Consider the following 24,272-nt stretch of genomic DNA (forward strand, 5'->3'; position numbering starts at 1 on the left):
TTCCCAGTGGTGGGGGAAGGATCCACCAGGTGGGAGGTAGCAGGGCACTACATGGCTAAAAATAGCAGTGTTGATGAAAAGTCATCGCTTTGGCAAGGAGAGCCATGTAGGCTAAGTACCTGAGTAAATACCCTTCTTCAGATATGTCTGTACTCTACTTGCTTAAGCCATGCCTGACCATCTACACTGTTACTCAACCCTATGCTGAGGGCTGGGGCGGGTGGAGGGTTACCCATATACATACTCTCAATATTGCTGAAATACTTGTGCAGTGTAGCAGCAGCTTCTGTTAATGGTGTCATTGGTTCAAGTCTCACTGGACGCAATCCCAGCAGCTCCTATATGAAGCTCAGTACCTCTGAAAACCTCCACCGCTTAAATGTGTAAAATAACCAGTCTCTCTCTTCCTAATGTAGACAAAACAGTGGTCTCTGCCTCTAAGTTGGAGATTAAATAAGACGTCATCTACAGATTACTTTCCTAATATTTCAGGGCAAAGTAAAAAGCACAGAAGATATACCTGAATGTTAAATTACTTATTTGCTCATAACTTAATATACTAAAAGGTACACAAAGAGCAACTACCACTGATTTAGGATTCTTGACTTGTTAGCTGGACTACCATATTTTGTAAATCTTACAAATCTATGAAAATCTTACAAATCTCTACAGCTACTTCCACATTTTATAACAACTTCTTACTGAGAATATACCAATATTCCCCCGCCCTTCCCCCAGCCCAAATCAGGCATTAAACTAACATGCTGATTTTTTCCAAGCTAGATTGCACAGAAGCTCTGCAAAGAATTCCAGCTATGCAAAGCACTCCAAATAGAGAGACCACACCCACTGTTTGCTCTGTTGTATTGACTCATGCCTTTACATAAAGTGCTTTGGGGGAGTGAATAGTTTTATACATTTTACCCATGCTAACACTATTAACATCAGGTTTCAGAGTAACAGCCGTGTTAGTCTGTATTCGCAAAAAGAAAAGGAGTACTTGTGGCACCTTAGAGACTAACCAATTTATTTGAGGATGCATCCGATGAAGTGAGCTGTAGCTCATGAAAGCTTATGCTCAAATAAATTGGTTAGTCTCTAAGGTGCCACAAGTACTCCTTTTCTTTTTACTATTAAGATCTTCTACTATGTTATAATACCACAGAAATAAAAGGAGAAGACAAAGGAGAAGTTGCATATAAATTTGCTGTAAAAAGTGAGAGGCTGATGTTTTCTGTTTTCTTGAAATATTGGCATAATGCTTTTGTTTACAGCTAGGTTTTTATGCCCCTGGATAAGAAGCTCACACTCTCTTGAAACAAGAAGCTGTTCCAAACTGATAGGCTGGTAAGATTTCCCCTCCAATTCAGGCCCATCACAGTTGCCACAGTAACATTTCAGGTAAATAACCTTAGGTAGTTTTAAGTAGCATTAAGTTGCAGATGCTTGAAAGCCATATTCAACAAGAAAAATACTATTCTATTTAGGTTCTTGTACTATTATAATCATTTTGGTAATACAGAATATTTAAGTTAGTCCATGTCAGCTGAGCTTTCATCCCAGTTCCACAAGAACATTAATGAAACTAAAGGAATTTCTGATACCTGTTTAGGCACTGCCACTACTTATTTGAACTTCCCAATTTACTGCTGTATTGTACAGTATGAAGAGCTTGATGCTCTGTTCCCTGCTCCTTTTTTCTACAATAGTCCTATCTCAGCTCATCAACTTCATGCTGCTTCACTGGAGAAAACAATCCACAGCTCAGTCTCCCCAGACTGGGAAGATAATCTTCAGAAATATTTCTACTTGTCTGTGAGAGCTATCTATTAACCTTCCTCAGCTTGACCACCACCAACTTGACTCATTTTTATATAATAAAAGAAAGCTGCTCTATTTATATTCTTCCCCTTCAGTTTGACTTCCCTCTTAAATAAAAGTGACGGTGGCCAAACCAAAAGAATATATCCCAGAGCAACTCTTTTCTTTAGAGCCAAAGTTGGATATTGGCTGAGCCACAGGGTTGGTCTTCAAGTATGATGTGCTCACAACACTGAATAGTATTTTTTCTAAATAGGGTGGTCTTGAACTTAAAAAAAAAAAAATCTACAATTTTCAATTGTGATCTCCAATATTTAGGATATGCAATTGTGGCAGGGTGGACTAGGTCCAGAGACCCCTTGCTGGAGGCCTTGCAGCCCTGCATCATCCTGTCCCAGAACAGAGTAGCAAGAAGTCCTCCAGGCAACCTAGAGTGGCTTCAGAAAAGCAGCCAGTCAGAGGAGCTGCTGGAGCGACCAATAAAGGGCCAGATAAAAAGCAAGCAGCAGAGCCGAGCTGCTGTGTGGAGCTTGACTAGGTAGGATGGGGTGCCTTGCTGATAAACAGGAGGACTGCGGATAGCTCAGTGCAGAGAGCTCACCAGACAGAGCTGAGCCCAGCAAAGGCTGCCAAAGTCCGGGTGCCTAGCTGGCTGCATAGAATAGCAGCAGAGCCATCGAAAGGTCAGTGTGGGCAGGCTGAGACCAGGGCACTGAGCAGAAAACCTGGCCAGATCAGATGAGAATACCGATATGGGCCCTGCTGGTCTGGTAGCCGACTGAGCCTAGGGAGGGCTGCTGAAAAGGACACCAGTTGAGGTACCAAGATGGGTCCTAGCTGGTGTCTGAAGAAGGCAGTGCCTCTGGGAAGAAGCTTAAGAGCTATGGCTCCATACCAGGGCCGTGATAAGAACTTAGAACTATATACCTCAGAAGGGGGGGACAGTGTGTGGGGCTAGGCCAGAGGGCTGAGCTGCTGAAGACTGGCTGAGAGAACCAGCGGCAAGGGGGTGCTCGTGAGAGGCAGGTGCCACCCTGATGTATGACCAAAATAGAAAAGCAGGCTCACACCTAACAGAGAAAGAAGGCCATGCACGAGAGGTGTGTGCGTCCCCACGAAAAGAACTGTGTTTGCAGGCACTATCGGCCAGAGAAAAGGGAGCAAGCACAAGAGGCGGGTTCTGACCGTGTTACAGCAATATAGAAACTGACCGTTTAAAAAAAATCGATAAAGGGTATTTTGATAAGACTTCACATTTCTCCAGAACTTCCACAGATCCTCTTGTGATAATGTTCACTCTTTTTTTGACACACGCTAAACTAGGCTTTTCATATTACTTTTTTCCTCTATTGCAAAATGGAGATTTACAACTTCAAACACATTTAAAAAGAAACTGACTTTTGAAAGCACACATTTACAAATCAAGACTGTACAAACTAATTTCACACTCATTTGTGTTTACAGTCTGATTAGAAATTAACAGTAGGTAGGTAAAGTTATAAGCATATGTCAGAAAACAAGCAGCAACAACACAGTGGTACGAGTCACAGGTATTTCTCCATCAGGAAGATTGTTATAACCAGAGTTGGAATGAAACACTCTAATAATGCAAACAATTCTACAGCACCACAACTCCAGCACTGAACTCAATCTCTCGAAGATATTACCATTTTTGGACATCTCACTGAGAATATTCCCCCCGCCAGTGTTCCACTATGCCTTCTAAAGCTTTGTAAGCAGAGAAGAATGATTTTCTTCACTGTATTTTCTTAAATAAAGCAGAGGAAAAAGCATAGGAATTTCACTATTAATATTTTTAATTGTTAAAACTATCTTGGGAGTCTACAGAGATTTAGAAATTCTCTGTACTTAGTATTTATGCACCTTTTATAGTAACTTCTGGAAAGCTATATAAAATAAAGCAGAAATTCAGATATTTTAAGATGTCTATTAAAACCAATCATTTAACACTATTTATCCACAAGACAAATTCAGTTTGATAAAATAAGAAAACAAAATGTGCTACTGCAGCTATTGGAAAGCTCTTAGATAACAAAATGATACATGTTTTACAAAACCTAAGACAGACTTTACCATATGTAATGCTAATCAAATAATTAAAAAGCTTCAGCTATAAGCAGTTAACTGAATGCGGTAGTCCAATTTAGTCTGACAGCATATACAAAACGTGACCAAAAACAATCTCAAATTTAGCATCCTGTAAACAAATTCTAAATTTAAAATTTCCAAAAATTGTAGCTTAGACTGTGCATCACACCATCACAAGAATGCCAGGAATAACAGAAATGAAAATACTTCACTAAAAATTACCAGAGTGTATTTATGATTAATTGGTTGGTGTTTTCTTCCCTTCTTGCCATACCAGAGACGAGACATCTCCTTTCCAAAATAAAATGTAAAAGTAAAAATCATATAAGGACCGTTTCAAAGCATTCTCTCTACCTGCTATCAATTCCAGGCATAGACAGAGCCCCACTATGGTGACAGAAGAACTTGCTAGATACACACACTTGACTGACAGGGGGAAGGACTAATCAGTAAATGCTATCTACCACTGGAGTGCATCCTGAGCAGGGAAAGTTCAAGGGAGGAAAGATTTCCTATGTTCAAGAGTGGTTGCAGTGTACTGATTGTTGAAAAGGCTAAATAATTTAAAGAGACAGAACAATTTTGTTTTAGTTTTCTTAAGAGCAAAACTAAAATATAGAAATCAAAGCTGCTGATAAGAACATTTCAAAATACTAATTTATGCTGCAGCAAAATGTATTTTTGTCTATACAGGACAGGGATTTTTCCCAGCGTCATTATCTTTAACAGAATTTTTGCATTGAATTTTAAACTGCAGTATCTTTATAAATTCCCTGTAACAAACACAAGTGTTGAAATAATTAAAAGTTATTACTTGGTCCCAGAACTTGTATAGAAAGTATCCTGTTAAGCAGATCTCTTTTTTTATATCAGAAACTTCAGTAAAGCATTTCAGCCATGCACATTTTCTGTTTGGTAAAGCACATTAAAGCAATGCAAACCTGAATTTTATTCATAGAAAAAACTGATCATACCAAATTCTAAACTGATTTTGAGAAGACATAACAGGAGGACCATGTATGATCTTGAATGAAAAATTTAAGTGTCAAATCCTAGCCATACTGAAGTCAATGGGATTCTTGCCATTGACTTCAATAGAGCCAGAATTAAATCCCATATATAAAAATATGTGGAATTAAATCCTGGCACTTCTAATGTGTGTGTGTATTTGAGAGAATGACCCTGTTCTGAACAAACACAAATATGAAACTGCAGAATAACTGCAAGTAAGTAACCTAACCCTGAAACAAACCTCTGTAACAGATGACTGGAAGGGAGTGAGCGTAACACCAATTTTTAAAAAGGGTTTGAGAGGTGATCCTGGCAATTACAGGATGATCAGTGAACCTAACTACTATACCAGGCAAATTGGTTGAACCTACAGTAAAGAACAGAATTATCAGACATAAAGATGATTCGTTGGGGAAGATTTTGTAAAGCGAAGTCATGCCTCACCAATTTATTAGAATTCGCTGAGGAAGTAAAAAAGCATGCAGATCAGGGTGATCCAGTAGATAGAGTGTATTTGGATTTTTAGAAAACCTTTGACAAGATCCCTCACCTAAGGCTCTTAAGGAAACTAAGTATTCATGGGATAACAAGGAAGGTCCTCTCCTGAATCAATAACTTGTTAAAAGATAGGAAACAAAGGGTAGGAATAAGTGGTCAGTTTCCCCAGAAACCTGTAATGGGACCTGTGCTGTTCATTAATGATCTGGGACCATTTTTTTGTTCTGTGTTTGTACAATGCCTAGCACAATGGAGTCTTGATCCATGACTAGGGCTTCTAAGTGCTATGGTAACATAAATAAACAAGTTAGTGAGGGAGTGACCTTACGCCATTTAAGTTTACAGGATGGAAGATTTAGTTTATAAAGTTTTTAGCTATTGTGCTTCCAAAAGGTAACCTTTGTAATGTGAACTGACAGCCAACTAGTGAAATGTCATCTTCCCGAGTCTGCAAACAGACTGCTCTGATTACTCCTGGAGGAATTTTGCGCCACTGCGCATGTGCAGAATTAATGTCCCCCACAGATTTCTTTGCTTCCCCGCAGAAAAAATGGCTGACAGGGAAGCAAAGGGAAGCTGAAAGAGCAGTCATGCACCTCTGCCTAGCTACGCAGGTATATCATTTCAGGCACCCAGAGAAGCTGGTGGAGAGGTAAATCACCGCAGGGCTGGGGGACACCTCAGCCAGTGGCTTCTACCCTGAGCCAGGATCAGCTGCTAGTCCTGGCTGAGCTGGAGGCAGGCGAGGCCAGGACTTTCTCTTCCCCTGTAAGGAGTGGCTGGGGATGTGTCAGACCCACTCCCAGAAACCTCCCCCAGCTGCAGGAAGCTCAGCATCCTCCCCTGCTTCCTGCCCCCACTGATCCTCAGTGCAGGCAGAGTGGTCACTGTACAGGGCCCTGCTCCCCCATCCACCCAACCCCCGTGCATGTAGATCTCCCATACCCAGACACCCCCACCAACCCTCACCCCATACACCCAAGACTCCCCTAGCCCTCCATACCCAAACCTGACCCCACTGAATCTCAAACCATTGCATCTGGAGCCCCCCCTGAACCCAGAGCTCCTGCCTCTGGACCCTCATGCTTGCACCCAGACAACCCCACACTGAGCTCCCTGCACTCAAACCCCCACCCTGATGAGCCGTACCCCCTGAGTCCCCACATCCAGACCCCAACACCACTGACCCCCAACTAGCGGCACCCAGATCCCCACCCCACCAAGCCCCACTTCCTCAGCACCCAGACCCCTCTGCTGAGACCCCAACACCCAGACCCCTCGGTTGTGCCCCAACCACTTTCACCTGGAAGCCCCTGCAGAGTCCCATTGCCCCTGCACCTGGAAACCCCCTCCCCCCAATGAGCCTCTGTGCATCCAGAGCCCCCCACTAAGCTGCCTGCACCCAGATTGTTCCACACAGAATCCTCTCACTGCACACCTGGATCCCCCCACACCGAGCCCTTCCACACTTGGATCCTGCCTGATTGAGCTTGCCTGTCCTACACCTGGTGCGCCTGGCACAGAAGGGCAGGGTGTTTCTGGGGCAGGCCCAGGCCTTGTGCTATGTCAGGGCGGCCTCACCACTGAGTCCGTGTCCCGGGGGTGGAGAGGCTGCAGGGTGATCTCCCACCTTCCTACAGCCAGTGACCTGTACAGAAAACATGCAGCCAGGTACAGCAGAGAACACATTGAAAGCAGTTCAAAAGGTGGCCCCCATTAGCCTGGCGAGCACCAGATTCAGGTCCCAAGCCAGGATAGGGTATAGTCTGTTGAGACCTTTAAGAAAATGGCCTGCTATTGGATTGGCAAAGACCGACCGGCCCTCCACACCTGGATGGAAGGCGGAAATAGCAACCAAGTGTATCTTTACTTAAGACACAGAAAGCCCTTGCCATTTTAGGTGGAGGAGATAGTCCAATATCATAGGTATGGGCGAGAGTGTTGGAGAGGGGAGATATTGTGAATCTTTTCCATTTGGCCAGGTAGGTAGCCCTAGTGGAGGGTTTCTTACTGCCAAGGAGGACTTCCCTGACTGAACCTGAACACGCAAGCTCCATTGGGTTCAGCCATGGAGCTTCCACGCCGTGTGATACCAGTCAGCTCTGTGTTCTTGTGGAACCAGGGCGCAGTATACAGCCTGTCTGACTCATGAAGGACACCTCCCCACCCAGCCTCTGCTTGAGCCAAAACTGATCAAAGAAAAGACTTTCAGAGAGCAGTGAAGGGTGGTGGGAGACATCCTAGACCCCTCCTGATAAGGGTGACAAGATTAAGGCAACTCCCCTAGCCTCATCTGCATCAAAGATGGGACAGGGAGGCATCTCCATTAGCATACAGAATGGAGAACAGAGATTCCAAGGCAAGAACTGCACTGAACTCTGGGACCAGAAAAACAGGGAAGCACTGCATCATGGGGGATCTCTGCTCCAGATGTTAATGAACCTACACCTGCACACACCTCACTCAGCAGTTATCAGACCAATTCTAGTAATGAATCCTTGATTGATATCCAAAATACTGAAGCTGCCTAATTGCACTGTGAGCTCCCTGGAGGGAACACCACCCATAGCCAAGAGCGATCAGCTCCTATTGTCTAGCCTAAAGAAAACCCTTGAGTCATCACCCTTGAACCAATTAACCACCCTTCCACAAAAAAAACCCACACTCAAGTAAGTGTTCTGATGCATGGATCCAAACTCTGCATCAGTTCCACTGGGATTTCATCTTCTCCTGACTGATCGGGCTAGGGGCGCTGCCTGTCTCCAGCACTCAGGACCCTGAGCTACCCCTATCATCTGGGAACCCTGACCAGTTCAAGCTTCATGGATTGGTGAGATTCCAGATCTCTCTCTCTCTCTCTCTCTCTGTTTTCTTTTCTGCCACAGACAGGTATAGTTTTCTATATGAGTTCTGTAACCTTTAATAATGTAACTTTTATTTGTTTAGGCTCTCCTTGTGTGGTTATCACTATTATTCAATAAATAACTTTTTGGTTAAGCTGGTTGCTCCCCCCCCCCACTCTCTTTCTCTCTCTGAACTTTACTCTGTTTATGTTTTTAGCTTCCCCATTTACTCTGCAGCAAAGCTTCTCTCACCTAAGCTAAAGATCCCTGTAGCGCTCAAAAATACTGTGGGGTTTGCTCATCAAGTGGGTTACTACCAGTACAATTGTAACGTGAAAATGGGGACAAGAATGTGCTGAACCTGTGACATATAAGGGTGGCAGCCTGAAAGTGCTGTTCGACCCAGCCTGCTCAGGCTTACTCTATTCCAGTGCGGTACCTGTGGCATGTAAGTGCTGCAGTTTGAACGTGCTGCTTGACCCAGCCTATTGAGCCCAGGGGCATATAAGGGGTCAGATTGAAAGTGCTGATTGACCCGGTGTGTGTGTGTGTCTGTCTGTGTCCCCGGTTCCGGAGGAACCCAGCCATGAGGAACCTAGGTCCTGCAGGATAGCTCCATTGGGAGGGGACTTGCAGAAGGGAGAAGTAGAGCTCCATATGAAAACACAAGTGACACAAGCAGTACATTGATAGAATTACAGAACCTCCCACCCCAGAAGAGTCACCCTAATAAATGAGCATACCCCAAAGTAACAGGGAAATCTGGTAACACATGAGGGGAAGAGATTCAAGGTTTGGATGCCGGAGGCAGCCATGATCCTGAGTTATCAGGCACAGGAGCAGCGGTAAGGTGACTGGGTTTTCCATGGACATTTCTAGGAGAGACGTATACCAGTGCTCTCGGGGCCAGGCTAGAGCTATCAATATTACCAAGGCTTTGTCTCTTCGAACCTTGAGCAGTACCTTGTGAATGAGAGGCATGGGCGGAAATGATGGAGCCCAGACTGTGATTCAGGTAGGAGCAGAACTAGACACATTTCCTGTTGTGTCGCGTGGCAAACAGATCTATCTGGGGAAACCCCCACTCTTGAAAAATGGTATTCACGACATCTGGGCGGATGGACCACTCGTGGCTTTGAAAGGACCGACCTGCCCGCCCACGCGGTCTGAACTCTGGGAAGGTATGATGCCTCCAGGTGTACTGAGTGAGCTAAGCAGAAGTCCCACAGTTTTAGGGCTTCCTGCCACAAGGGAGAGGGGCGTACATCCCCCCGTCTGTTTACATAAAACATAGCTGTTGTATTGTCCATCATGAGCGACACACACTTCCCTTCCAAATGGGCTTGGAATGTCTGGCACGCTAAACGGACTGCTCTCAGCTCTCCAACATTAATGTGAAGTGAAAGCTATGCTTGGGACCAGAGGCCCTGAGTCCTGAGGTCTCCCAGGTGTGCCGCCCTCCCCAGTGCTGATGTGTCTGTCACCAGTGAGAGGGCTGGCTGTGTCTGCCGAAAGGGACACCCGCACACACCGCTTGCGGGTTGAGCCATCATAGGAGGGACTCTGTCAGAGTCCTTTCTCAGTGCTGACTCATCCCACAACGGTGCCAGAGCACTCCACACCGATGTCAAGGTGCTCAGCGTCGGCTTGGCTGACCCCAAGTCCTAATGGGAATGGAGAGCAGCTTCCATCAGAAGGATCTTGAGGTACTGGTCCCTCTCCTTCTGAGTTCTGGGGTGAGTTCTGCGGATCTTGCAGCTGTCCTTTTGGTGGGCTTCCCCCAATCACTTCAAGCAGGGAGTGTGGGGGTCACTCCTTAGCACAGACTTGTCACATGCTGTGCAGCATTTAAACCTAGAATGCCCCAGTAACAGGGGAGAAGGGGGGAAACAGGGAGTACCCTCAAATGAAAGTCTATATACAACTATCACTATTACTAACCATTTACAGATGAAAACTGCTAAGGGACAAAAAGGGCTCGAAGCAAGGGATACAATGAGCATTCCAGCTAACCGTCACAGGCAGTAAGAAGGAACTGAGGTGGCGGCGGCTTGGCAGGGCGCTATATATTCAGCGCCACGGACGCACCACTCCAGGGGACTCCTGGACTGACCCGACGGGTTCTGCTAAGGTAAAATCTTTCTGGCTGCCATGCATGTGGTGCATGCATGCACACCTAACTGAAATTTACATGAGCAATCACTCAAAGAAGAGCTAGTAGTGACCCTTACATCTCACCTTAAGATCATGGAGAAGTACTTCCAAAAGTGGCGTCTGAGACCAAATCCAAGCAAAATCGGTAACATTTACTTTCCACCTTGACAACAGAATCACACAAAACACAGTCGTGATGAAATTGTGCATTATGTGAAAAGCCAACATATCTCAGTATCATTCTTGACTGCACACTGACCTTTCATGACCACCTTAAAAAATGAGCCTCTAAAGCAAAGATGCACATCATCATAAGTTAGCGGGAACAAGCTGGGAATCAACAGCCCTGGTCCTATGAACATCGGCCTTGGCCCTGGTGCACTCCATTTCAGAGTACTGTGCAACTCATGGACAGGCAGCTGAATCAGACCATAGGAATCATCACAGGGGCTTTAAAATCAACACCTCTACTGTAGCTTTCTGAATTAGCAAACACTGAACCTCCAGCTATTTGTTGAGATATAGTCACAGCATGAGAATTTACACGTACTGAAGAGTACCCAGAACTTCCAATCCAACAGGTTATGGATAACATACCCCCAAAATGCCTGAAATCGTGAAAACCACTATGGAACACACGTGACCACCTCATGTCTCTGGCTCTAACCAGGGAGTAGCGAAGTACCTGAACCTCATCTACTGTTCCAAACAAGCACCTTATTACTGACCCAACAAGCCACACAGATTTCCTGGTTTCGACCTGCCACACAGACTTTGGACCACACTGAATTGCATCTGAAAAAACCATGGAAGATGCAGTTACTTGATATACAAGTAGAAAATCAAAGACTCCCCTTTGTGTGACTGTGGTGAGAATATCCGAACCATCTAACACAGTGCCTCACATATGGATTAAAAAATGAATTGGATGATATCCACGATGTCACAGAGGAGGCTTTCAAATGGCTTATGGACCTATCATTGCATCTATAGCATGTTGCTCTGCAGATGAGAGAGAGAGAGCGCGCGTGCACGAGGGCTAACGTTGCTATTCACTAGCTACTAATGAAACTATCTGACACATACTACCCCAAAAATGACCACATATGAGTGGTTACTGAACGGTTTCGTCTATATATACACACACATTATGTATACAATTTTACTGTTCAAAGAGTTTTCAGTTTTCTTGATTATGTTAAAAGTCTTCCTACTTCTGAAATCAAAACATTCAACAAAAAACAATAGTGAGAGCCTATGGTGATATCAGAGTCATGGAATGTGCACTTTTGGTTGAATAGGGAAAGAATAACTAATTTAGGTGGTAGTACGGACTCATGAATTCATATGGTTTCATTTGTCGTTTTAATCAAACTCTCAGACATGCAAAAAAACCTGGAATACATAGAAATACACATAGTATTGAGTTCACCACCTAATCGCATCCCATCATCTCCAAGTTTAGCCAGAGAAGGGAGATCAAAGCCTAAACAGAATATTCACTACCTTAGTATTGCAATAATAATAAATAATAATAGAATCATTTGGACCATTAAATAGGAGACCCACACCAAAAAAAGTTTGAGAATTCCTCTAATTCCTAAAAGGATATTTGCCAAGTCTTTAGGGTTGAAGTGTAGGTTATATGACTACAGAACTCCACTGTCAATACTTACACACAGGCCATCTCTATATTCGAAAATAAACTCATGGTTGAAAAGTGTGGTCATCAATATGTATCCCTTGACCTCTTGTCAACCACAATCTAAACCTATTCAGCAGCTAGCAAAGACCAAGCTGAAAGGTCTGGCAAGACTAGCAATTTTTCTTTAGACACAACCACCTGCTCTTCCTTCCACTAAGGGTTTATCTATGTTGCAGCCAGGTACGTGAATGGCAGCTCGTATAGAAGTACTCATGCCAGGTGTACTCTAACTAGCTTGCTAAAAATTTGCTGCAGGCTTAAGTACGGACTAGATAAGCCTGCCTGACCACCCAGGTATGTATTAGACTGTGCAGCTGATGCTGAAGCCTGCCCCACAAGATCCTCACTTCGATTTTCAGTAAGCTAGCTAGAGTACAGCTGGCACGGGTATGTCTACACAAGCTGCCATCCAGCTTGAAGTCACCAAGGATACATGGAAGAGTGTGAGAACAGTAATACAAAGAGCCAGGCGTTGAAATCAGGCTGGTGGGGACGAGCTTGTGGATGATAGCAATATGGAAGGGGATAAGAGAGATGCATGCAGTGCAGTCCAAAAGCAGAGTGAGTGGGAAGGAGTGTGGGGGTTAGGAGGAAGGAGCAAGATCTGAAGAGGTTGTGGAGTGCTGTGATCTTAGGGATGAAGAGGGCATTCCAGAGACAGATAATGAGAGCAGGGGAAGAGGGATGGAGGGGAATGGGCATGAGATTAGAAATGGTGGCATAAGAGGGGCAGATGGTGGCAGGAATGGGTGAGGGAGGAGGAGAGGACAGGGATTAGAGGGAGAGCCTGGATTAGGGCAAGTGTCACTATAGGAAGAGGAGGATGTGGATGTGGGACCTGGATTTGTGCTGGAAGGAGGAGAGGAATGAGTAGAGTTCATGGGAACTTTAGAGAGGTGAGGGTAATCATGAAGAGGAGATATTTGGTGCTTAGATGGGAGGATTGTAAGGGAAGGGGGAAGACTAATGCTACAATGCAGAACAGGGGTGTAGTGGGGGCCACGAGTGAGTGACAAATGAATGAGATGACAGAAAAACTACAAGAAAGATCTGAAGGTATGTTGGTGCTGGTCCCTCAGCACAAGCTCAACATGTCTAAAACAGGGCTCTTAATTTCCCATCCCCTATTGCCCCATTTTGATTACTATCACATCACCACGATCCTGTTTGTCACTCAGACCTGCAACGTGGGTGTTATCTTCGACTTGGACCTCTTCTAGGGCCTCATATCCAGGTTATATCTAAATCTTGCCTATTCTTTCTGCATAAGGTCTCAAATATACTGCCTTTCCTATCTATTCATGCAGTTAAAAGACTATTCCACACTAATCAGGATCTCACATCTTAGTTACTGCAACATTCTTCTCTCTGGCCTTGACAAATGCAATCTTACCCTGCTCATATCCATCAATAATGCTACTGCAAAGATCATTTTACTAGGCCATTGTTTTGACTATGTGATCTTCTCTGCATCCTCCATAAGAACATAAGACTAGTTGTATCAGGTCAGACCAAAGGTCCATCTAGCCCAGTAGCCTGTCTTTCCATAGTGTACAGTGCTATATGCTTCAGAGGGAATGAACAGAACAGGGCACTTTAGCGAGTGATCCACCCAGTCATCCAGTCCCAGCTTCTAGCAGTCAGATGCTTAGGACACCCACAGCATAGGCTTGCATCCCTGACCATATTGGCTAATAGGTATTGATGGACATAGCCTCCATACGAGGCTGTTTTAGAGTTGATTTTGACAAATAGGGAGGAACTGGTTGAGATTTTGGAAGTGGAAGGCAGCTTGGGTGAAAGTGATCATGAAATGATAGAGTTCATGATTCTAAGGAATGGTAGGAGGAAGAACAGCAAAATAAAGACAATGGATTTCAAGAAGGCATACTTTAGGAAACTCAGGGATTTGGTAGGTAAGATCCCATGGGAAACAAGTCTAAGGGGAAAAACAATTGAAGACAGTTGGGAGTTTTTCAAAGAGACATGATTAAGGGCACAAGAGCAAACTATCCCACTGTGTTGGAAAGATAGGAAGTACGGCAAGAGACCACGCAAGAGACATTCTACAGATACATTAGAAGCAACAGGAAGACAAAGGACAGGGTACGCCAGTTACTCAATGATGGGGGGCAGGGAATAACAGAAAATGCGGAAATGGCAGAGGTGCTTAATGACATCTTGGTTTCAGTTTTCACCAAGAAGGTTGGTGGTGATTAGACATCGAACATAGTGAATGCCAGTGAAAAAGTTAAACACTACTTAGACAAATTAGAGGTCTTCAAGTCACCAGGGCCTGATGAAATGCATGCTAGAATACTCAAGGAGTTGACTGAAGATATCTGAGCCATTAGCAATTATCTCTGAAAAGTCATGGAAGACGGGAGAGAATCCAGAAGACTGGAAAGGGGCAAATATAGTGCCAAACTATAAAAAGGGAAATAAGGACAACCCAGGGAATTACAGACCAGTCAGCTTAACTTCTGTACCTAGAAAGATAATGGAGCAAATAATTAAGCAATCAATTTGCAAACATCTAGAAGATAATAAGGTGACAAGTAACAGTCAGCATGGATTTGTCAAGAACAAATCGTATCAAAGCAACCTGATAGCTTTCTTTAACAGGGTAACAAGCCTTGTGGATTGGGGAGGGGGGGAAGGGGGGAAAGAGGAGGGAAGTGGTAGACGTGGTATATCTTGACATTGTTTATGACAAGGTCATGCGAGACAAACTAGGGAAATGCAACCTAGATGGAGCTACTATAAGGTGGGTGAAAAACTGGTGGAAAACCATTCCCAGAGAGTAGTTATCAGTGGTTCACAGTCATGCTGGAAGGGCATAACAAATGGGGTCCCGCAGGGATCAGTTCTGGGTACGGTTCTGTTCAATATCATCAATGATTTAGATAATGGCATAGAGAGAGTACACTTATAAAGTTTGTGGACAATACCAAGCTGTGAGGGGTTGCAAGTGCTTTGGAGGATAGGATTAAAATTCAAAATGATCTGGACAAACTGGAGAAATGGTTTGAAGTAAACAGGATGAAATTCAGTAAGGACAAATGCAAAGTATTCCGCTTCAGAAGGAACAATCAGTTGCACACATACAAAATGGGAAATGACTGCCTAGAAAGGAGTACTGTGGAAAGGGATCTGGGGGTCATAGTGGACCACAAGTTAAATATGAGTCAACAGTGTAACACTGTTGCAAAAAAAGCGAACATCATTCTGGGATGTATTAGTAGGAGTGTTGTAAGCAAGACATGAGAAGTAATTCTTCCGCTCTATTCCGCGCTGATTAGGCCTCAACTGGAATATTGTGTCCAGTTCTGGGTGCCACATATTAGGAAAGATAGGGACAAATTAGAGAAAGTTCAGAGAAGAGCAACAAAAATGATTAAAGGTCTAGAACAGAGGTTCACAAACTATGGTCCGCAAGCTCCACTCAGGTGGTCTGCAGATTGTTCCTTCTAAGGTGCGCGCCTGGACTGCCGCACACGAAAGAATGAAGGGCCACCAACTTAATCAGGGGAGCCATGTAGGCGTGGCTCCACTAATTAGGTGCCTGAACCCTGGAGCAGATACACATGTAAGGTGAGGTGGTGCCCTTGGGAGGAACAGCAGGTAGGTGGGAAGGAGAAATGGGGTGAGAAGAGGGGGTGGGGACATTTGGGATGTGCACGACTGCAGCGGCTAGAGAAAGAGGCGACTTTCCCGAGCTCCAGGGCTGCGGCTGCTGGGGAGAGACAGCCCTCCTTCCCAGCCTCAGCTCTGTGGCTGCCGTGGCAGGGGAGCGAGGGTTGTGTGCTTTTATTTGTAAAACAAAAAAAACTTTATTAAGTTTTGTTTATATAGCACTTTTATCCAAAGCACTTTACAATAGTTATCTAATGGTATAAACATTTGGAAAGATCATTAAGTGGTCTGCTGAGACCCTCAGCAATTTTCAAGTGGTCTGAAAAAAAAAAGTTTGAGAACCACTGGTCTAGAAAATATGACCTATGAGGGAAGAGTGAAAAAAATGGGTTTGTTTTGTCTGGAAAAGAGAAAACAGAGGGGACATGATAACAGTTTTCAAGTACATAAAAGATGGTTACAAGCAGGAGGGAGAATTGTTCTTCTTAACCTCTGAGGATAGGACAAGTAGCAATGCGCTTAAATTGCAGCAAGGGAGGTTTAGGTTGGACATTAGGAAAAACTTCCTAACTGTCAGGGTGGTTAAGCACTGGAAAAAATTGCCTAGGGAGGTTGTGGAATCTCCATCATTGGAGATTTTTAAGAGCAGGGTTAGACAAACACTTGTCAGGAATGGTCTAGATAATACTAGTCCTGCCATGAGCGTAGGGGTCTGGACTAGATGACTTCTCGAGGTCCCTTCTAGTCCTATGATTCTATTAACTTCTTTTTTTGAACCCAGTTATACTTTTGGCCTCCAAACTACATCTCCTGGCAGTGAGTTCCATAGGGTGACTGTGCATTGCGTGAAGAAGTACTTCCTTATGTTTGTTTTAAACCTGCTGCTTATTAATTTCATTGGGTGGCCCTTGGTTCTTGTGCTCTGTGAAGAGGTAAACAACAACACTTCCTTATTCACTTTCTCCACACCATTCATGATTTTATAGACCTCTATCATATCTCCCCTCAGCTGTCTTTTCCAAAGCTGAATAGTCCTAGTCTTTTTACTCTCTCGTAATATGGAAGTTTTCCATACCCCTGTTCAGTTTTTTTTGCTTTTCTCTGTACTTTTTCCAATTGTAACATATCTCTTTCTGAGATGAGGCTACCAGAACCACATGCAGTATTCAAGGTGTGGGCATAAAATGGATTTATATAGTGGCATGATGATAATTTCTGTTTTAATATCTATCCCTTTCGTAATGGTTCCTAACATTCTGTTAGCTTTGACTGCTGCTATACATTAAGCAGATGTTTTCAGAGAACTATACATGACGACTCCAAGATCTTTCTTTAGTAGTAACTGCTCCCCATCATTTTATATGTATATTGGGGATTGTGTTCTTCAATGTGCATTACTTCACATTTATCAACACTGAATTTCATCTGCCATTTTGTTGCCCAGTCACCCAGTTTAGTGAGATCCCTTTGTAATTCTTTGCGGTCAGCTTTGGACGTAACTATCTTGATTAATTTAGTATCATCTGCAAACTTTCCCACTTCATTGTTCACACCCTTTATCCAGATCATTTATGAACATGTTAAACAGTACTATTCTCACTATAGATCTTGGGAGACCCCACTATTTAATCTCTCTCCATTCTGAAAACTAACCATTTATTCCTAACATAGTACTTATCTTCAAAGGAGGAGGACCTGGGCAATTACAGACCCACCAGTCTAACTTTCAGACTCAGAAAGATACTGGAACAGGTTACTAAACAATTTGTTTAAACATAGAGCACAGTAAGGTGAAGAGACAAATCCATGTTGGCTCTTACAAGAAGAATTCATGTCGAAACAATCTAATTTCCTTCTTTGACCAGGTAACTGGTAAAGTAGATATGAGGAAAGCAATGCACATAACATATCTGGGCTTTCGCAAGGCTTTTGACACAGTTCCATGTGGCATTCTCATAAGCAAACTAGAGAAATATATTTTAGATGAAGTTACTTTCTATAAGCTGGGTGCAGAACTGGTTGAAAGACCATACTCAGCGTAGTTATCAGTGGTTTGCTGTTAAACAAGGAGCATGTTTCTAATGGAGTCCTGTATTATTAAAAAGTATTATTAATAACTTGGATGCTGGAGCAGAGAATATTCTTATCAAGTCTGCAGATAACAAAACTGGGAGGGGTTGCAAGGACTGTGGAGGACAGAGTTAGAATTCCAAAAGATGTTGACAAATTGGAGAGTTGCTCTGAGATCAATAATATGAAGTTGAATAAAGATAAGTGCAAAGCACTATACTTAGGAAGGAAAAATTAAATGCATAATTAAGGAGTTACTGGCTAGGCAATACTAATGAATAAAAGGATCTGTGGATTATAATGGACCACAAATTGAATACATGTCAGTGTGCTGCTGTTGGAAAAAAAAAAAAGGCAAGTGTCACTCGGGGATGTGTCTCAGGAATGTCATCTGTGAAATACAAGAGGTAAAGTTCCACTTTTCTTGGCACTGGAGAGGTCTCAGTTGGAGTACTGTATCAAGTTTTGGACACACACTTTAAGAAAGATATGGAGAAACTGGAAAGCATCCAGAGGAGAGCAACACAAACAAGAAATTTAGAAAACCCAACCTATGAAGAAATGTTGAAAGAAGTGGAAATGTTTAGCGAAGAGAAGGCTATGTCTTCAAATATGTAGAGGTTATTAAAGAGGACAGTGATCAATTGTTCTCCATATCCACTGAGAGTAAAACAAGGAATAATCTGCAGAAGGGAGATTTAGGTTGGATATTAGGAACAACTTTGTAACTATAAGGATAGTTAAGTGGTGGATTAGGTTATCTAGGGAGGTTGTGGAATTTCTGTCCCTGAAGGTTTTTAAGAACAAGTCAGACAAATGCCTGTCAGCAATTTTCTAAGTATACTTAATCCTGCCTCAGTGCAGGGAATGGACTAGATAACATCTTGAGGTTCCTTCCAGCCCTACATTTCTATATTTTAAAAAAGGCTATTTGATTGTAAAGTCAGATTGCAACTGCCTGGACAACTTTAATTCTGTCCCTTTGTGCATGCAATCTGTACAATGAATGAGGCAGGGATCCTAGACAACGTTCCCTCTAATTTTTTACATCCATGTGCGGAATGAATTTTGTTATGTGTACCGATATGGAGGTGATGTGAGGTGGGGCCAGAGATGAGGGGTTTGGGGTGCATGAGGGGACTCAGAACTAAGGCAGAGGGTTGCAGTGCGGGGGGTGAGGGCTTTGGGGTGGAGCCAGGGACCAGGGGGCTCAGGGCTGGGGCAGAGGGTTTTGGTGTGTGTGAGCATGGTGGGGGTGAAGAAAGAGGGCTTCAACTGGGGGGGGTGGGCACTCTGGGGTGGGGCTGGGGATGAGAAGTTAGTGGTGCGGGCTGCTCCAGAGCTGGGACCGGGGAAGAGGTGCATCTCCCTGCCGCAGCCCTATACGCCCCCTACCTCTCTCCTCTCCAGTCCAGGCCCCCGTGGCTGCGCGACTATGCAGCTTACAGGGAACTTAGATCCTATGTGCACAGAGTGGGATAGGGAGGCGAGAAGATAAATAGTATGTGATCATAAAATGGGAGACTATATCATAACACCTATGAACAAGGTGGGTAGAATTAGGGTGGTTTTTAAAAGAAAAAGATAAACAAATGCTTTACATACAACCCACCCCCAAAATTATCATGCACCACCAGAAAAGCCTGAACCCTGAACCCTCAGCACTGCACAAGACTTCTACCAGTTGAGCTACAGCACTACCTTCATTAGCTGACAGTAGCAGCAGGCTTTTATCCCAGAGAGGTGGGATAGGCCGCTGGTGCCATGTAGTATGCCCAAGGGATGGTGGGGTAGACATTGGCCCTCTCTTCCCATCCTCCAGAAACTGAAGGGGTGGAAGGACAGGATGTCTTCTCCCCCCACTTGGTGTCTCCATGCAATGTCCCTGATCTGATTGGTGTGGTTGGGGATGAGGAGGTTTGGCTAGCTCTCCCACACTGTTCCACTACAACTGCTGACAGTCATTCCCAGTACAGTGAGAGCTGATGCATTGTGACTAGCTTTTCAAAATCTTAACAACTTATTTTGACTTGCTGCCAAGGTTTTCCTGGGGAAACAGATAAGAGAAGGAAAATGACAACTTTTCAACGGTTTTATAACTTTGCTGCTCTTTTTTGGTCCCATGAAATTGAGTATTCGCTCTTTTCTAGCCCCAGGACTTTCTTCCTGATAAATTTGAAAGGACTGCTGCAAGCAATGGAGATGTTAGTGCTTCAAAAAGTCACCCCACTTCCCCAATTCTAAAAGATTAACAGGCAACCTAAATATCAGGGTTGCACCAGTTCCCACATAACAGGATGCATAAAAGGTAGCGATTGTAACTATTCTCATATTAAATACTGTAATTCCAAACTCAACTCAGCAGTGGAGATGCAAAGAGCTATGAGTGGGTTAAGACCAACCATCTCTAATTGCAGTCTTAGTTACAACAATAAAATGTAAATATTTGTATGTTTTTAATTTGCAATATTAATGTCTGATTTGCATCTAAGAGCAAGAAACTTCCCATGGGTGGGCTTTCAGGGACAGTGAAATGTGTGTTAAATTTTTTTTTTTTTTTTTTTTTAATAGTCATGGATTAAAGAAAGCATTTTATTGCATCTGTATGCAGTGCTTTGTGCCAAGCCTACCCCAGCAATTCATATCTCTGCCATTACAGAGATTGAGTTGGCAGTAAGGATGGTATGGATCATGCGCAGATACAACTGCTGGAGTTCAAAGAACAAAGGTATCTGATCCTCCAATGCAGATCAGTCTTTTAAAAGCATGCTCGTGAATGCACATGTTGACTGCTAATTAAACACTGATCATTTTTAAAAAGATAGCGATGTGACAGAGGTAATGCAATAATAGTACGTGACAGTATCTACACATTTCTAATGAGCATTTTATGCTAAATGTCTGCAATTTGTCACCAAATGAAATTCTTATAAATTGGGTAAATATTCCTATTTTGCAGACAAAACAGTGCCAAACTGACGGCTAAAGACAAAATTTAAAAAAAGAAAATTAAGCTGAGATTTTTGTGGTTTATACGTCAGCAATCAATCATATAAAGTTTGACAAAATGTTGTTTACCAGTTACATATTCATTGTCAAAAGAAGCCTGCTGCTTTCAGATTTCATGCGCTCTACTGGGGCAATATTATCCAACTTGTCAAAAGGCATTATGACCTTATCACACTTAAAGAAATAAGATATGACAGGCAGTGGATTTTGCTGAATATCTGCACACCCACAGACCTAGAGTGAGGAATGAAGAGAAATGTATATGGAAAGTAGCAGTATTCAGTACAAAACAGTATCTATGGGATAGATTCACAGAGAAACTTAAGCATGGTGATGCTGAACATCAACCATGTTTTACTTTTAGATGATTAGAAAATCACTTGGATTCATAAAACCTGAGTTGGTTGCCTAGGTTCCCTACAAAATGAATGGAGAGAGATGGGCGCTTTAGAATGGGATTCACAAAAGCCAGTAAGCTAGGCGACTCCTTGCCTAAAATAGTCAAAAACAGATGCCAAGCAGAGAGGTATGCACTAAGCTCCAGTCCTCTCTTGGAAATAGGGGCCTAAGTCCAGGATGCAGAGAGGCACCTCTCCCTGGTTGGGATTTTTCGCCGCAGACCCTCTCTTGGCATTAGTCACCTATGCTGTTTTAGCAAGAAATCTGTTCCTTCTTGCCAGAGGCTCCGACAGAGGAGAAGGAGGGTGGGTCTTGGAATGGACATGAGCAACACATTTCAAAGAACAGTTACGAGAAGGTAGGTATCTCTTTTCTCTTCAAGTGCTTGCTCATGTCAATTCCAAGTAGGTGACTACCAAGCAGACCGCTGGAGGAAGGGTCGGAGCTCACGGACTCGCTGACTGAAGCACCATTCTGCCGAAAACTGCATCATCCCTGGCATGCTGGATGATGGCATAATGTTAAGTCAACATGTGGATTGAGGACAGGCTTGCTGCCCTGCAAATCTCCTGTATGGGTACTTGTGCCAGGCAAGTGACCGAGGAGGCCTGTACCTTGTAGAATGAGCTGTTAGCATCCGGGCTGGCACTTTGGCCAAGTCATAACATGCCCAAATGTGATCCACGATAAAATTCTTTGGGACGATACAGGGAGGCCATTCATCCTGTCCGCAATGGCGACAAATAGCTGACTGGACTTCCAGAACAGTTTTGTCCTTTCAATATAGAAGGCCAAAGCCCACCTCACATCCAGGGAATGGAGTCTTTGTTCCTCGCTGCCAGTGAGTGGCTTAGGGTAAAACCCTGGAAGGAAAATGTCCTGACTTATGTGAAACTGAGATACCACCTTTACCAGGAAGGTTGGATGAGGCCGCAACTGAACCATTTCTTCGTAGAAGATATCTGAACCTCCATATACAGTCAAAGCGATGATCTCAGAAATCCTCCTGGCCATCAGGAAAGCTACTTTCAACGAAAGGTAGAGGAATGAGCATGTTGCTAAGGGTCGAAGGGAAGGTCCGTTAACCTGGAGAGCACCATGTTCAGATCCCTCGCCAGTACTGGATGGTGGACTGAAGGGTATAAGCTGCCCAGGCCCTTGAGAAAACAACCTAATATAGAGGTAACGAAGACTGATCGACCATCCACCGAGATGGCTGCTAGGTGAACCTTTAAGGATGACACTGCCAGACCTGTGTGATGGACTGGATCACAGAAACCCCCTTGGGAACTGCCAACTGATGTGCCAAGACTACTTCTGCCCCTGCTTTCCCTGCCAGTTTGGGACTCCAACGCCCTGTCTTGCTGAGCCAGACACGCCAGTCTGCTCCAACACAGACCCAGGGTCTGAACCACGTGCCCCAAAGCTGCAGACTTAACTGAAAGCAACTTAGGAAGTGTTCCTGTCTTTAACACTCAGATGCCAACTCCCAATGGGGTCCAAACCCCAAATAAATCCGTTTTTCCCTGTATACGGCTTATACAGAGTAAACTCAAATTGTTCGCCCTCTATAATACTGATAGAGAGATATGCACAGCTGTCCCCCCTTCCCCGCAGGTATTAATACATACTCTGGGTTAATAAGTAAAAAGTGATTTTATTAAATACAGAAAGTAGGATTTAAGTGGTTCCAAGTAACAGCAGACAGAAGTGAATTACCAAGCAAAATAAAACAAAACACGCAAGTATAAGTCTAGTAGAGTAATAAAACTGAATACAGATAAAAACCTCACCAGTTCCAGTAAACTTCCTTTTACAGACTAGTCTCTTCTTAGTCTGGGTCCAGCAATCACTCACACCCCCTGTAGTTACTGTCCTTTGTTCCAGGTTCTTTCAGGTATCCTTGGTGGTGGAGAGGCTCTCTCTTTAGCCAGCTGAAGACAAAATGGAGGGGTCTCCCACTGGCTTAAATAGACTCTCTTGTGGGTGGAGACCCCCTCCTCTCTCCTATGCAAAGTCCAGCTCCAAGACGGAGTTTTGGAGTCACATGGGCAAGTCACATGTCCATACAGGACTCAGAACGTACAGGTAGCAGCCATGTTCACATGCTTCTTTGAACGTCCTCAGGTAGACTTCTTATGTGCATTGGAGCGTTCCAAAATCCATTATTCGCTACGTGCTTTTTGACAGGACACCTAATTTGCACATTCCTCTCTCAAGAAACTGGCCAAATGCTTTACAAAGGTTAAAAATCAAGCCAGTAACAGCCAAAATTCATAACTTCGAATACAAAAATGATACATGCATATAAATACGATTAACAGATTCAGTAGATCATAACCTTTACAGAGATATGTTACATGGCATATGTAGCATAAAACATATTCCAGTTATGTCATATATATATTCATAAGCATATTTCCCTAAAGCCTTATGGGGGGCACCGTCACACAGAGTGCTTCTAGTACAACAGATAGTCTAAGATGGATGGTATTGATGCTTGAGTCAGAGACATGCCCCTTTGCGTCGCCCAGATAAAAAAATCTCTTCCACTTGTCTAAGTAAGTGGCTCTAGCAGACAGCTTTCGACTGCCCAGTAGGACCTTCCTGACACGTTCAGAGCACGCCAACTCCATGGGGTTTAGCCATGAAGCTTCCATGCTGTGAGGTGGAGAGACTCGAGGTTGGGGTACTGGACTCTGCTCATGATGTCTGGGTGGATTGACCACTCATGGCCATGGAAGGATCTGCTGAGATGGTCCGCCAGCTTGTTCTGGTATCCTGGAAGGTAAAACGCCTCGAGATGTATTGAGCGAGCTATGCAGAAGTCCCACAGCTTGCTTCAGGGCTTCCTGGCATAGGGGAGAGGAGTGTGTTCTACTCTGTCTGTTTATATGAAACATCATTGTTGTATTGTCCACCATGACGGATACACACCTGCCCACCAGGTGGGATCTGAAGGTTTGACAGGCTAAGCAAACTGCCCTCAACTCTCTGACACTGATATGGAACAAGAG

The 24,272-nt window shown here is 43.8% G+C and overlaps 1 protein-coding gene across 15 annotated transcripts in view; it reads right to left on the reverse strand.

Annotated features, from left to right (window-relative positions):
• Window positions 1-24,272, reverse strand: part of OXR1 (oxidation resistance 1) — a 452,056-nt gene that overhangs the window by 20,071 nt on the left and 407,713 nt on the right. Inside the window, exon 1 of one of the 15 annotated variants that reach the window (XM_037892132.2) lies at window positions 4,153-4,353. The exons of 13 other annotated variants lie outside the window; for them this stretch is intronic. In XM_037892132.2, coding sequence (XP_037748060.1) covers window positions 4,153-4,254 — 102 coding nt within the window. In that variant the 5' untranslated portion in view covers window positions 4,255-4,353. Of the gene's footprint in view, window positions 1-4,152; window positions 4,354-24,272 lie in introns of those variants that run through there. One more of the 15 variants, XM_037892131.2, reaches the window with a different exon arrangement.

Source organism: Chelonia mydas, chromosome 2 (assembly GCF_015237465.2).
Source record: "Chelonia mydas isolate rCheMyd1 chromosome 2, rCheMyd1.pri.v2, whole genome shotgun sequence".
Taxonomy (NCBI): Eukaryota; Metazoa; Chordata; order Testudines; family Cheloniidae; genus Chelonia; species Chelonia mydas.